The sequence below is a fragment of the Sus scrofa genome, chromosome 15 (assembly GCF_000003025.6).
Source record: "Sus scrofa isolate TJ Tabasco breed Duroc chromosome 15, Sscrofa11.1, whole genome shotgun sequence".
In the NCBI taxonomy this organism is placed as follows: domain Eukaryota; kingdom Metazoa; phylum Chordata; class Mammalia; order Artiodactyla; family Suidae; genus Sus; species Sus scrofa.
Window position 1 is genome coordinate 71,737,769 of NC_010457.5, and position 14,642 is coordinate 71,752,410.

General features: G+C 33.2%; 1 protein-coding gene across 14 annotated transcripts in view; it reads right to left on the minus strand.

Annotated features, from left to right (window-relative positions):
• Positions 1-14,642, minus strand: part of SCN3A (sodium voltage-gated channel alpha subunit 3) — a 106,861-nt gene that overhangs the window by 20,439 nt on the left and 71,780 nt on the right. For all 14 annotated transcript variants that reach the window (XM_021074930.1, XM_021074936.1, XM_021074933.1 and 11 more), the window contains 4 exons: positions 13,627-13,800; positions 11,481-11,837; positions 9,018-9,488; positions 369-489 (listed from right to left, as the gene is read on the minus strand). In XM_021074930.1, coding sequence (XP_020930589.1) covers positions 369-489; positions 9,018-9,488; positions 11,481-11,837; positions 13,627-13,800 — 1,123 coding nt within the window. The remainder of the gene's footprint in view (positions 1-368; positions 490-9,017; positions 9,489-11,480; positions 11,838-13,626; positions 13,801-14,642) is intronic.

The window sequence follows — 14,642 nt, forward strand, 5'->3', positions numbered from 1 at the left end:
CTGTAAGGGATAGGTTGTAATTACTGCAGCATCTTTAAATCAAATCATAACATTGCCAGTGAGATATGAAGGGGTGGCTTTATCAATAATGAGATGATTCCAGAATACCATTTATCTCCTAGTGTTAACTTCTCCACATTCTAGAGGATGAAAAAAAGGACATGTCGGATTATCTTAATTGTCTAGGCATAGTGACTGCTATATATAATTGGGAGATACAGATAAATTAACTTTGGGGAAGAAAAGAGGAAAACAAAAATGAATATGCCTTCACTATTTCTTTGAACTATTTTTCTTCAAATGAAGTATAGTTAGTCTTTGTAAGGAAAGAGAGGAGACTGAATTAAACCATATTAGAGTTTGTTTACCTTCAGTAAAACAAGCTTCTGGTTTAAGGTCTTCCTCAGGTTCAATTTCAGCTTGTTCGCCTTTGCGGGGTGGAGCAACATCAACAGTACTTCCTTCAGATGAGCTGGTTGCATTTAATTTCTGGAAACAAAGCCCCATTGCAAAGATGTGATTTTTTTCCTCCCCTTTTATTCAACTAATTTGTAAATGCTCTGTCGTGGTGTGAAAAAAAATGGTAGTGGTGGTGATAATATTTGATTCTATTAACATTACTGATAATAATATACTAATAATTTAACATAATTAAAGTCTTGTATTCCAAACAATGTAACTACTAAATTGATTCAGACAAAAACTGGTTAGACAGCATTCAATATGGGTGATTTGGAAAGGATGGACTATACTGATTAACTTGTTTATGATCTCTATTTGTAGATGCCATATATGAAAATAATTTAATACATTAACACTCAGGCCAAATCAAGAATAGTTTGATAAAAGTTTGTTATACTGACATTCACTATTGATTATACTAATTGAAATGCTTTAAATCAAATTTAATTTCCACTCTTCCAATGGAAATTTTCAGAGGGCAAAGTACGTTACTAGTTGTCTGTAACTACTGTCCATGTTTCTGTAATTTTAGAAAGGAAGAGCAGCACATTAACATTAGTCACAGTCATTATATTTCATCTTTGAGCTATATTTTTCTCTGGCTTACATAATTTTCTTCTTACTTTACTAGCAGAAAAATGATGGATCTCTCTCTCTATTTCTCTTTCTCTCTCTCTTTGAACTGTTTAAATGAATGCAGTACTTGCCAAAGAATTTTAAATGAAATGGAAATTTCTTCATAAATGACATTGTCCAGAATCTGTATAGACTTTCATTAGGAGCACATTCTGAATTCAACATGTGATCAGGCTGTGAATTTTTTCTTTAAATAAATCATCATGACATGCCTCATGGCTAGGAAGAGCCCCTTTAATGTTTGCAAGAATAAATGTCTAATAAGTACTCTGATACCACTTGGGAAGACATTATGGATATGCAATGTTTTTTTGAAAAGTGATGCAAAGATATGACATACAGCACAACCCAGGCAATGTAAAGCTTTTAGAATGAAAGAACATGGACATGTTAATGGTTTCAAAGACCCTATTAACTTTAGTAGCTAAGTGGTAGGGTCACCCTGCCCTACCACTCTGAAAAAGTTAATGTGTTATTGAAAAATGCCTGGATGACTCCTTGAACATAGGTCATATTAGAGGAAATTTGGGTCAAAATTCTTTATTTTTTGAAATCACTGTGCAAATGTAGTTTAGTACCTTATAATGTGAACTAATTAAAGAGTAGTATGTAGATGATACTTTCTGTGGTATTACTTTGAGGTTGAAGGTTAACCATGTCCAACTAAATATAGTATTAAAGTTACCCTAAATCAAAATGTAATTCTATGATAAAATATCTTTAAGTCTGGAGTATACGAAAGAGAGACTAGGCCATCATTTCTGGCTGATGGTTCTTAAGATCAATATAGTACCAGAATTTCTATCATTAAATTCCTCTACTTTTTGGAGAGGTGGGAGGCCAAAGGCATATTTTCTTCGCTCAGGATTTTTCTGCTTCTTACAGCCAGGATATTTTTATTCTTTTAAGAAGATCATAGGAAAGCTACTGCTGGATAGAATTGCAGCAGCTTCTGGTATAACCAAGAAAATGCTAGGTAATTGTTTGGACTTGGAACTAACTTTTCCCTTCCAATTTCACTGGTGGTTTATGGGTTGAACACTATGACATTTAATAAGTGGCAGCAATAATATCCACTGCAAAAATAAAACCAGTAGGAAACCAAGTTATTTTGAAGTTAGTTATAACATGCTTCATGTTTCTTCTTCTTCTTGGCCAATCCAAGCTGAATAATTTCCTCTGAGCATGGTCATGATCCACCTTCTTCATGAAGCCTTTCTTTTTTGCATGATTTCTCCATGCTACATTTTATAGAATGTTTAGTCTCTAATATTTGTTTGCTTTGACCAAATATTCTCATAAATATACATATAAATTATATATGCAAAAATACGAATTATATATTCACGTACATATACATATATATAAATGTACACACACACACACATATACACCAAAAGATCCAAGCAGAGAGTAGACACTAAAAAGGTATGAGTTTATGAAAAGTGAATAAATGAATGATTGAATGCATTTTATTATTATTCTTACAGAGAGAATTGTAGTGTTTAGATAATTTGATCTCTTCATTTTGATACATAACTTAATTGTGGCTTTTACAGAAGTCTGTTTAACTGTATTAGAAAATGTATTTTCTTAATGAATAAGAATTATTTAATTATATTTTAGTGGTAAAAACACATATTTCCAAAATATTTCTGTAAATATTGGCAGACATTCAATAAAGAAATCTGAAGGAAGAAAGTAATAAGTATATATGTATGTACACACAAATACACATATACTTTTTCCATTTGAAAACTTTAGAAAATATACTCACCCATCACTTATTTTACTACTGTTTGTACACTTGTGAAATGTTCAGTTTTTTGCATTATAATTCTCTTCCATATATTATACAAATGTCTTACATTTAAATTCAAAACTTATTTAAAGAAAATCCTTCACAGCACAAGTGATGGTAAATATTAATCTGAATGACAGTTGTATCCACTGTTTACGAAGTATTGACCTCTCGAGGTGTCTTTGTTATTGGTACTGTGTTTAGATTGCAAACATTTGTAAATATGGCTGATATGTTTGAATATAAATAATTTCATTTTTCTAAATGACTGTGGAGGTTATGTACATTGTAAAGCAGAAAGGGTTTAATTTCTATTTGCCTGGCATGAGACAGCAAGTCTTTTGAAACCAGACAAGAGAAAAACTACATGTATTCTGCTCTTCTCAAATGAACAGAACTCATTTTACATGGAGAATTGCTTCACTGTTATCCAGGAGTTTTTCTGACTATGAGGATCAGCTCATTAATCTTATGCTCTGGAAATCTCTTTAAGAAATTTTCAGATAGAGACTTGATGCACCAAAGATTAAAAAATAGTTGTCAGGATAGTGTTCATGTTACTAAAAAGTATTTTGTGCAAGGCTTCTTTCCCTATTAAAGTTGGCATACAATTAATTCTTCCTAGTTGGAGAGTCAGGCTTATTTCATGGTATAATCTTCATAGGCCACATTTTTGTCATAGGAAATTACATACATTTTATCCTGTGAAGTTATAAAAATATTATATCAACTACATAACATTTTAAAGTTGTGAATTTACCTACATTGATAAATTAAAGCTTAGGCTGTGTTCTTATTAAGTTTTAGCAACGTACCAATTATGATATACTGCCTGATAAACTTTAGTCATTGGATACATACTGCTGTATTTTTAAATTTTTAAATTTATACACTAGAAAACTAAGTATTTAAAATTCTATACATGGATATAATACTATCTTCATAATCTAAACATTTCTAATTAAGTTCAACACTTTGGCATTCACACTCTGGTAGAGGGTAGTTTGTGATACATTTTATCATATCCATACCAAAAAGACTTCCAAATTTATTTAAAAGCATGTAACTGACTTAAAAAGCAGGTGACTTATGATAAATACAAAGAATAACTTACTTTATTTAAATTGCCATAGCTGTGATACTACAATGATAAAAAAGCAAAGAAACCTGGAATGAAATTTTCCACATTAAGGAACTTGATGACTATACTAAATAAATAAAATTAATACATGTTCTGAAGTAGTTAGAAAAATATAATTAGGTGTATAGGCATAACAATAGAAATCTTCCATATAAAACCATATAGTACAAGCTCATCACTTGTTTTCTTGTACTATTTTCTCCCTACCCCTCCAATATTTTATGGCACTTTAAGGCTAGATACTTCCATCCCTTGTAGAAATTACTGAGTCTACAGAGGGATGATGGCTTAATGCTCTACAAGTGCACACTGGAAAGCAGGTTTGAAGATGCAACATTCTCCAGGCCTAATTCAGCCACAGAAAACATGCCTGGCTGTAGCAGAAGCCCGGCGCAATGCTGTGGAAGCTGCACGCTGATCCAAGAACCATGTTCTCAAAGACATGGTACCTGACCATGAAGTTTTCAAGGCTAGCTGCAAATACCACTCATAAGAAATGACAGAATCAGCACCCCAAAAGGCAATTTCCCGCCTGATAACACAAACTTATATAGAAATTCTCCCTTATGGCAAATATGGTTCTTGATTTTTGTCCAATTAAATAGTGAAATTTTAACTTTCAGAAATGGAAGAGAATGTTAGCAACTGGCCTACTTCCACTGAAATGCGCTCACATTTCATTTATTTTCAATCAGCTATCAAATGTTTGACTCTCACAAACTGCTGTGATAATAATTCAAAAGGCAAAAAATAAAAGATTCAGCCATTACAGATTGCCTTTAAAATCTAGCCATTTCTTTCAGAACTTCTGGGTTTTTGTCTTGCAAGTAGACGAGGAAAGTCTTTTGGTCACACAATCTATCAGGGCCTTAGTCTGATCTTTTGGATATGCGTATCCATATCTTGACTTATCATATTTCACTTGAAGAACAGGTAGCCACACAGTGAGGCTATTGGGCTGCTTATTCACGGCAGGAAGAACTCAACTAAAATCAATAGGTCTGTTTTTCTGAACCATTTATTGAGTGGTCAAAAATATAAAACACCTCTATTTGGTCTGGCCTCAATATATTTTAAATGTGCAATGCCCCTAATGTTGCTTTTATTTTAAGAGAGCATTAATAAGAACATAATATATGAAACTGAAAGTAATTATGTGGTAATTGAAGAGTAAGGTAAAGGGGGCATCAAGCAGGCAAAAGAAAAAGCTAGTTTATGTTAAGAAAATATACAAAAAATTGCCATCCAAACTTGCCTTAAGTTTTATTTTAGCAGAAGTGCACTGAAACATCAAAACCTTTCTCTAAAGGCTGATATGGATTTAAAATGGCTATTCATACATTTGTCTGTGCCTCTGGAAGAGTTGCCTCACATTCAGTTTCACAAAGAGCATTTGGAAGACACCAAGAGAACAACAAATTGGAAGTTTAGAAGTATTCTCCCATTGCTCTCCAGATTCTGAAAACAGAGCACAGAGCCTTTTCTAGATGAGTGCATACTTGAAACCTTAGTCAAGCATCATTTTCAAAGTTTCCATAACAGCTTTAAAAAGGAGGGAATCCTGTAATAAACATGGTACAAAAGACAATTTTCCAGCATCATTTAATAATGCCCTGCTTGTGAAGAAAAAAAAATCAGATTTTCTTCAGTGACTAATATTATTTTATTCCTAAAATGAAAAAGTCATTGCTAAGTAAAATTACATTGAATCACCAGGGACTGTATTTTTTTCTATTCATTAATAATTTTATATCTGAATTTGTTACATTTTACAACTAATTCTCAGTTATACCTAAAGAAGAAGAGAGTATATATAAATTAAACCTAGAGACAAATCCCAAACTGTTAATTAGGTTTTTTTTTTCCACCAAAAGCCCTGAAAACTGCTAATACTCAAGAACTTTTCACTTTTCCTTTATAATTTCCTTTCAAGAACACTCACTCTGAACGAGATTCTAGTAAGCAGTGATATCAAATAGGAGAACACTGAGTCAAGAGAATAAACTAAAAACTTATTTCATCCACAAGCCTATAATAGTTTTTAGAGATATTCTTTATTCTTCATAAAACTACAATTAATGATGAATAATGAAAATTAGGAAATTTTCCAAGTCTCTTTTTTTGCCTGCTCAGTTTGGGGTAGAACATTTAGGGAGAAATTAATGTAATTGGAGAAATGAAAAAAAATGGGTGCACTGAAACATTTCTTAATGATCAAGATGCAGTAACTTTTCCTGCCCTTATCATGATGCTTTTCATCTTTTAATTACTTTACAATGAACACTTATGGTTTTGCAGACACATGTTTTAACTTTCCCCAACTACATGAAAATCCAAGATATGTGGTGCCCAAATACATACAGACTATGGCCCTTCATATCCAAAAACTCATGATCACCTTACTCTTTTTTAAATAGAGGCTTTTCCCCAAAACAGGAAAGCAGAAGTTTCCATTTGGAACACTTGAATTGGATGAGTTGAAAATTATATTCAAAGATCTGAATATAATGATCTGAAAATGGCAGCACTATCAAAAAATAAAAAATGAAAAACCCTGTGAGGCTCATTTTGGTAATACAATTTACTTATAAGGGCTGAATCAACAACAAAAAGTTGTGGTCTTATTTTAATGAAATAAAAGCAGAAAAAAATGCATGCTCTTAAGTTCTTGAGTATATTGAACTTTAAACATTTCTGTCATTTTAAAAATAGATATAAATCCTCTAGAGCATGCAATTATTGCTTTTAAAAGCCTAAAGAGACTAAACTGGAAAGTCATTAGCAGAATCAAATACTGTGTTGGGACTGCCCGTCTTGCCTGACCATGCTGTGATGTGTCACACGATTCAGCAGAGAGCAGCTGGGCACGTCTAGCACTTCCTTGCCATGGCAGGGGAAGGAACATAGCTGAGTAGCATGCAGGCCAGTCAGAATTTATTTAGAAAGTGATTGTACATGTACAACTTGCTTGGGTAACCTGGGTAAAAGTGGTGGCACGAGCCTCTGGCTGGTTAAAAAACACCAGAGTTTCATTCTTGATGGATCCAGCTTGATTTTACCCCTGTGAGAAGTAAGAATGGTAAGCAGTGAAGGTCATAGTATGATATTCCTAGATGGTGCTTTGGAATTCAACTTCAAATATTATTCTTAAGAGCATTTGTTCTACATCCTTCACCTAGGAAGACTGCTAACTCTGGCTGTTGTTTAGTAGGTTTCTGCTTTTTGCTTTCTGTTCATGTATTTGATTCAATCACATCTCTTCCATTTAGCAACTTACTATTTTCTTGCCATTCTCAATACCTATAATCTTATATTCACTCCTGCAGAATTAATTTTATAGTAGGTCTATAATGATTTTGCGAGGTAATGTAAGCTTCTTTAAAGATGTTGAGATTTCTCTGAAAGAGGTCATGTCATGACTCTCCTTTAACTCCTCCTTACCCTTAGTATCCAGCAGAGTACTGAATTTACAGAAGTGCTCAATAAATACTTGTTAATTGATGATTTTCTTAAATAAATCTATGTCATGTGATGGAAAATAAATTTAGGAATGAATTCTTATTTTACCAGAAAGAACACATAAATTAGAACTGAACTCACTAAGCAGACTTTGAGTGGAATTTCAGAGAAAGAATATTATACCTCATTTTGTATATATTTTTACCTTTTTCAGAGTATTTTCAAGTTTATTTACTATTATAGTATATCTAAGAAGCTCTGAAATGCCTGAAAAGGGGATCAGGAGGCTATGCATTGTGATACTGTCAGCTACTTACCACTTACACAAATTCTGTTGATACTGTTATTTTACAAAAGAAGGTTCTAAATATGCTCACAGAATCATACATCATTTGTCTAATTCCTATGGTGTCAGTATTATACCCTAAAGCTAAAACCTGTCTTTATAACTCTGTTCTAGACTTCCTACTAGTATCTCAGAAGTTGATAAATTTAATCCAGTTTTCCACAACACGGAATTGAAGAATTAATACCAGTAAGCTACTATCATAGGAGCCTATGAATTCCAATCATACAGTAGTAAAAATTTCCTTTCTTTTATTTTAAATAAGTAGTAATATGATAGTAAGAAGAGTGTTTCAGTCTGCAGTTATACTGTAATCCACAAACGGAGCTTTTATAAAATAGTTCTCAGTATTTTCCAGTTAATCTGAAACACCCTATAGATTTGCTCATCCTTGGCTAGGCAAAATGTAATCAGTGCTACTTTTCCCTTCCTAATATGCATAACATTCTCATAAATGAATAACACTCTTTACAAAGTCAATAAATAAAACTTTCAGAGGTGAATAAAAACTACGAAAACTTCCACATTAAAAAATCATAGCAAAACAATATATTATTGAAAGTAAGGGGATGACACTTTCACAAAGATTAATAAAATATGGTTCATTGATTTTTCTAAAGACCATAAAGCAATGTAGGATAAAATGTAATAAATAACATCTTTTTGGAAGGCCACATTTTTATTTTATTTTATTTTATTATTAATTTTTTGCTTTTTAGGGCCACACCCTGGCAGCATATGGAGGTTCCCAGGCTAGGGGTCTAATCAGAGCTACAGCTGCTGGCCTATGCCACAGCCACAGCAACATCCGATTCGAGCTGCGTCTGTGACCTACACCACAGCTCATGGCAGTGCCAGATCCTTAACCCACTGAGCGAGGCCAGGGATCGAACCCGCGACCTCATGGTTCCTAGTCAGATTTGTTTCTATTGAGCCACGACGGGAACTCCTGGAAGGCCACATTTTTAAATCAAACTTTGAAACTATCAAGAAGATGTATATGCTAATTATTCAGAATGATGGTTTCCTATAGAAAGTTATCTCATAATTTTCCAACATTACTGTACATATGACTTACAATACACTTTTTAATAATGCATGTAAACACAATAAAAATACTAAGTAACTGTAGTACATGGTTTTTATAGGAAATGTATTAAAAACATTCTTACCTCTTTGCTTTCTTCTAGTTCTGACTCACTGCTGAATTCTTCAGTATTTAAGTTTTCAAAGTCAGACTCTCCAACAGCAATTGGCACCGTTACAGTGAGGCTGGGATTGTTTATGAATGACATATAATCATTTTCATCGATTACATATTTTTCAACACTGCTTCCGGTACCTACACCACTGGTGGTTCCATTCCCATCTTTAAGATAATTAAGCTCTTTGCTTATTTCAATTCCAGTATTATTGGACACGCAGCTGTCTATTTTGTTGCCTTCGTGGATTTCTATAACTTTTGGCTTTCTTAAAAAGGTTTTTTGGAAACACTCCCGTATCTTATTTTTCACATAATTGATTCCCTTTTGCATCCTTCCTACTGCAATCTGGAGATTGTTCATTTCATTATCATCATCAGTAGCAGCAAGATTGTCTGAGCTAAATGAACTCAACAATAAGGCTAGAAAGAGGTTCAGAACCTAAAATAAAAAAAGAAAAATTTTCTGTAGTAATATTGAAGTACGCGTAAACATACAGTTTAAACAAGGAACTCATACATCTTTGCTAAAATTAATTAAATGCTTCTTGAGCACTTACCATATTTCAGATACCTCGTCTTAATCACACACTGTTTAAATAACCTGATATCTTCTACCTGCTATAAAGGCAAAATGGTAAAAGAAGCGCCTTTCCTTTCAAACTGAGGACAACAGGAAACTAGAGCTTACAAGATTTAAATTTTGTCTATTCAGAGTTGCTGGTGAAAAGACAAAAATCCTATTTTTGTGGTTTTTGCCAATGAGAAAAAAAATGTTATTTTTCATATTAGTCCTTTTACTGAATTTTACCAGTTACTTTAGCAAATAGTATAGCTTTATATGTATAAATAATGAACTTATTTAATAGCCTGGTAGATACGTGTTAAAACAATATACTTGAAATACAAAGTCCACTGTCCCATGGCCACAAGCTTTTATAACAGCAGAAATTACTAATGGCAAATTATTAGGGTTTAATACATTTCTCATCAATACACTTTGAAAAATCTGTGTCCAAGTAGTTCAGCAGATGAAGACAAATCTAAAATTATTACAGGGTTTAGGCTAAACATATATAATGTAAATAACTTTTCCTTTCTTTTTGACGGAAAATAGGAAGAAATTTCAGGGTATCATTGGGATATATGGGGGAAATATTTCTCATTAACTGATAAAATATGATTAATACAAGAATAACTCATTATAGCTGATGCAAAAGAAAATTTATTTATAGGGGTATTTTTAGTTTGAAATATAGTTACTGAGTTTAAAAAAAATGTTATGTTGTAGGAAGACACTTGCTAAGCCAGAATCCCAGTTTGTTTCCTTATGTTTGTATCAGGTTTGTTCAGAATCTAGAGTTCCCTCATTTGCTATTCGGAAAAAAAACTGCATGTCCATAGATATCCCACAAACACATTCTTTTAAGCAATCTTATTTGAAATGTCCTTCTCAAAGGAAAGGTTCAGACTGATAGCATAAAGAAGTGCTGTGACCACACATGATTGAAAAATTAAAGCATTAAAACACATAAATATACAAATTGTGCTTCTATATTAGTGCTTTTAAGTTAGAGCTAAAAATAAGTCTTTTATATCTGGTCAATGTTCACATATATTCATAACTTAAACTGTAATAATTTATTTTCCTTTAATAAAACAAATTTAAGAAGGAGTATATTTAGTTCCCTTCCAAGTTGTTTGGATAATTGTAATCCATTGCTAAAATGCAATGCTGTATTTCACTGAAATTTGTCTTTAGTTTTGGTAATATGCAACTCATGCCTCTGAGCAAGCAAACAGTGTGAACTATGGATATGTAGAGAACAATTTCAATTCAGAATAGATGGTCTTTTTTTTTTTTTGCTTTTTAGGGCTGCACTAGCAGCATATGGAAGTTTCCAGTCTAGGGGTCGAGCTACAACTACAGCTGTACCACAGCTACAGCAACGCAGATGCCAGATTCAAGCCACGTCTGCAACCTACACTGCAGTTCACTGAGCGAGGCCAGGGATGGAACTTGCATCCTCATGGATACCAGTCGGGTTCTTTACCGCTGAGCCAGGATAGGAACTCCAGATGGTCTTTTTTTAAAGAATTACTGGAGATTATTATCTTATCAAAATAATAATAGGATAAAAATAATTCAGGCCTAAAAAATAATATTAGAACAAAGTTAGTCTTGATGATAAAAACATTTCTTTGAAGAAGATAAACTGAAAACTAATCTTTTTGTCTCCAGACTTTCATGAATATACCTCATTTAATCCTCACATAAACTATAAGATTTCAGTTTTGTTATTCCATTCCATCGTTGGGGAACTTGAACCTGAGAGAAGTTAAGTAACTTGCCGAAGCTCAGAGTGCTAGTACCAGGATTTGAGTTATTATCTGCTCTTGTACTTAATTATGAGAATTTGTAATACATACATACCACAAGGTTTCCAATGACCATGACCAACATGAAAACAATAAGGCACATGGTTTGGCCAGCGACCTCCATGCAGTCCCACATGGTCTCTATCCACTCTCCACACAGCACCCGGAACACAATCAGGAAGGAGTGGAAGAAGTCATTCATGTGCCAGCGTGGGAGTTGACAGTCACTAGAGATCTTGCAGACACATTCTTTGTAGCTCTTACCAAAGAGCTGCATGCCGACCACAGCAAAAATGAAGACAATGATAGCCAACACCAAGGTCAGGTTACCTAGAGCCCCCACAGAATTGCCAATGATCTTAATTAGCATATTCAAAGTGGGCCAGGATTTTGCCAACTTGAAAACTCGAAGCTGCAATCAAGTGAAAATATACTCTTAGTATTGTAATCATAACATAATTTTAAAAGTTAGACATTATTTCTTCAGTATGCTGTATTGTAGAATCACCTATGAGAAATACAAAATCTCAAACTATATGACATAAATTCAAATCCAGAAAAAAATATTAATGACACTAGAATTGTAAATCAAATCATAATATTATTTAAAAGCAAGAATAAAAGGGAGACAATATTTCAGAAATGATAAATAAAACATTTCTTGGAGTTCCTGTTGTGGCTCCGTGGAAAGAAATCTGACCAGTATCCATGAGGACACAGGTTCCATCCCTGGCCTCGCTCAGTAGGTTAAGGATCTGGCATTGCTGTAAGCTGTGGTGTAGGTCACAGATGCAGCTCAGATCCCACGCTGCTGTGGCTGTGGTGTAGGCTGGCAGCTACACCTCCAATTCAAGCCCTAGCCTGGGAACCTCCATATGCCTCGGGTATGGCCCTAAGAAGATAAATAAATAAATAAAACATTTCTGATTCCTCAACAGACACAGCCATGAAAACTATATCTTGATCAGAGAAATTTGTGAATTTAGGAAATGAATGTCATCCTTAGGCTGTATTTTAGAGAGTAAAAAGAAATATTAAAAGTATGAGTATTATATATATGTATGTATGTATGTATATATATATGTATATGTATTTGTTTTTAACCTACTGCGCTGGGTCAAGGATTAATCCTGCAGTTTTGTTGCTGCAGAGATGCCACTAATCCCATTGTTCCACAGTGGAAACTCCAAGTTATATATTTTTAATGGATATTTATGATACAAAAGTAAAACTAATTTGATAAATTTATTGAAAATCTTCCTTTCAATTTGAAAAATACGTGTTACTTAATGTCAAATAAAATTTTACATATTTTGAAATAATTTTTGATAAACTCAAAAAAAATTGTTATGCCATTGTTTAAAATGCTAATGGGTGAGTTCCCATCGTGGCTCAGTGGTTAACAAACCTGACTAGTACTCATGAGGATGTGGGTTCGATCCCTGGCTTTGCTCAGTGGGTTAAAGGATCTAGCGTCGTGAGCTGTGGTGTAAGTCATAGACACAGCCTAGATCATGCATCGCTGTGGCTATGGCATAGGCTAGCAGTTGTAGCTCTGATTTGACCCCTGGCCTGGGAACTTCTATATGCCACAGGTGCGGCCCTACAAAGCAAAAAAAAAAAAAAAAAAAAAAAAAAAAAAAGGGCTAATGGGATCAAATATTTTCCACATTTTTCCACATGTTCCTTTAAATTAGTTCTCACTAGTATAAGTAAGGTTGATTATAAAGCCGAGATTAATTAGGTACACAGTTTTTAATTTGCATTTCTTCATAGACTTTAAAGCAAAAAAATTTAAAGCATAATTTTAGAAGCACATGTGTGTTTCTAAATGTGTCTCACATAGCTCACTATGAAGTGTTTCAACCATTTTTCATCATTCTTGAAAAATAGTCACACTCAGCTTTCAAGAGAACATTTATATATTTTCTTAGAATGTCACACATATTGGTATAAGTTTAAAATATGTTAAAATGTAATCATTATGAAGTGTTTCAACCATTTTTCATCATTCTTGAAAAATAGTCACACTCAGCTTTCAAGAGAACATTTATATATTTTCTTAGAATATCACACATATTGGTGTAAGTTTAAAATATTGTTAAAAGTAAAAAAATACTATAAAAATACACATTGATTCATTTTCAAAATAAATGTTATACCAATGAGAGATAGAATATAAACATAATCTATACAGATACCAGTCTGAATGATCTCAGTACAGATAGTCCCTCCACATTTGCTAAGCCAAGCTCCATCAAACTAAGGCTGACAATAATTCCATCAAAGATATTCCAGCCCTCTTGGAAATAATAATATGGATCCATGGCAATGATCTTAAGGACCATTTCTGCTGTGAAGATCCCAGTGAAGACCTAAAGAAAAATAGAGATCAGTATTTCACTGAAAAAACTTTTGACACTTAAGAATTTGTAAAGAATGTTCAATAGTTATGAATAAAAGTATCTTAAAGTGAAGAAATATGACAAATGGATACAGGTTTAGCATTTTTTTTCAGAGTGCATTTTAAGTGGATTTGTGTTATTTAATGAATCTGCTAGATTTCCAAGATAGTGCTGATTTTAAAACATTTCATTGTCCACATTTGAAATTTGAAATTACATAATAGCTACTGAATTATTGCCCCTTTTGTTACCTTATGCTTTTACTATAATCACAACCAATTTTTTTAAGTATTACATTAAGAGAAAAATTTGGAGTTCCTGTCATGGCTCAGTGGAAACGAATCTGACTAGCATCCATGAGGATGTAGGTTCAATCACCAGCCTCATTCAGTGGGTTAAGGATCTAAGGATCTGGCATTGCTGTGAGCTGTGGTGTAGATCACATACTCGGCTCAGATCTGGTGGTGTTGTGGCTGTTGTGGCTGTGGTGTAGGCCATCAGCCATAGCTCTGATTCGACCCTTAGCCTGGGAATCTCCATATGCCGCAGTTGTGGCCCTAAAAAGACAAAAAATTAAAAAATATTAAAAAAAAAGAAAAAAATAATCTAGGTATTATTGGAAGTCACTCAAAAATTACTTAAAATTGTAAAAAACATTTTGTCCTTGATTTTTGTGTTTTTTAAAGGGATATTAACTTATCTCTATAATTATATAAACATTTCTGAAATAAAAGTGAGTTTGCCACTAATGTTTTATAATAATTATCTCTGGATTCATGCCTCAGAATTAAGGTTAATGGATAAATAGAGCA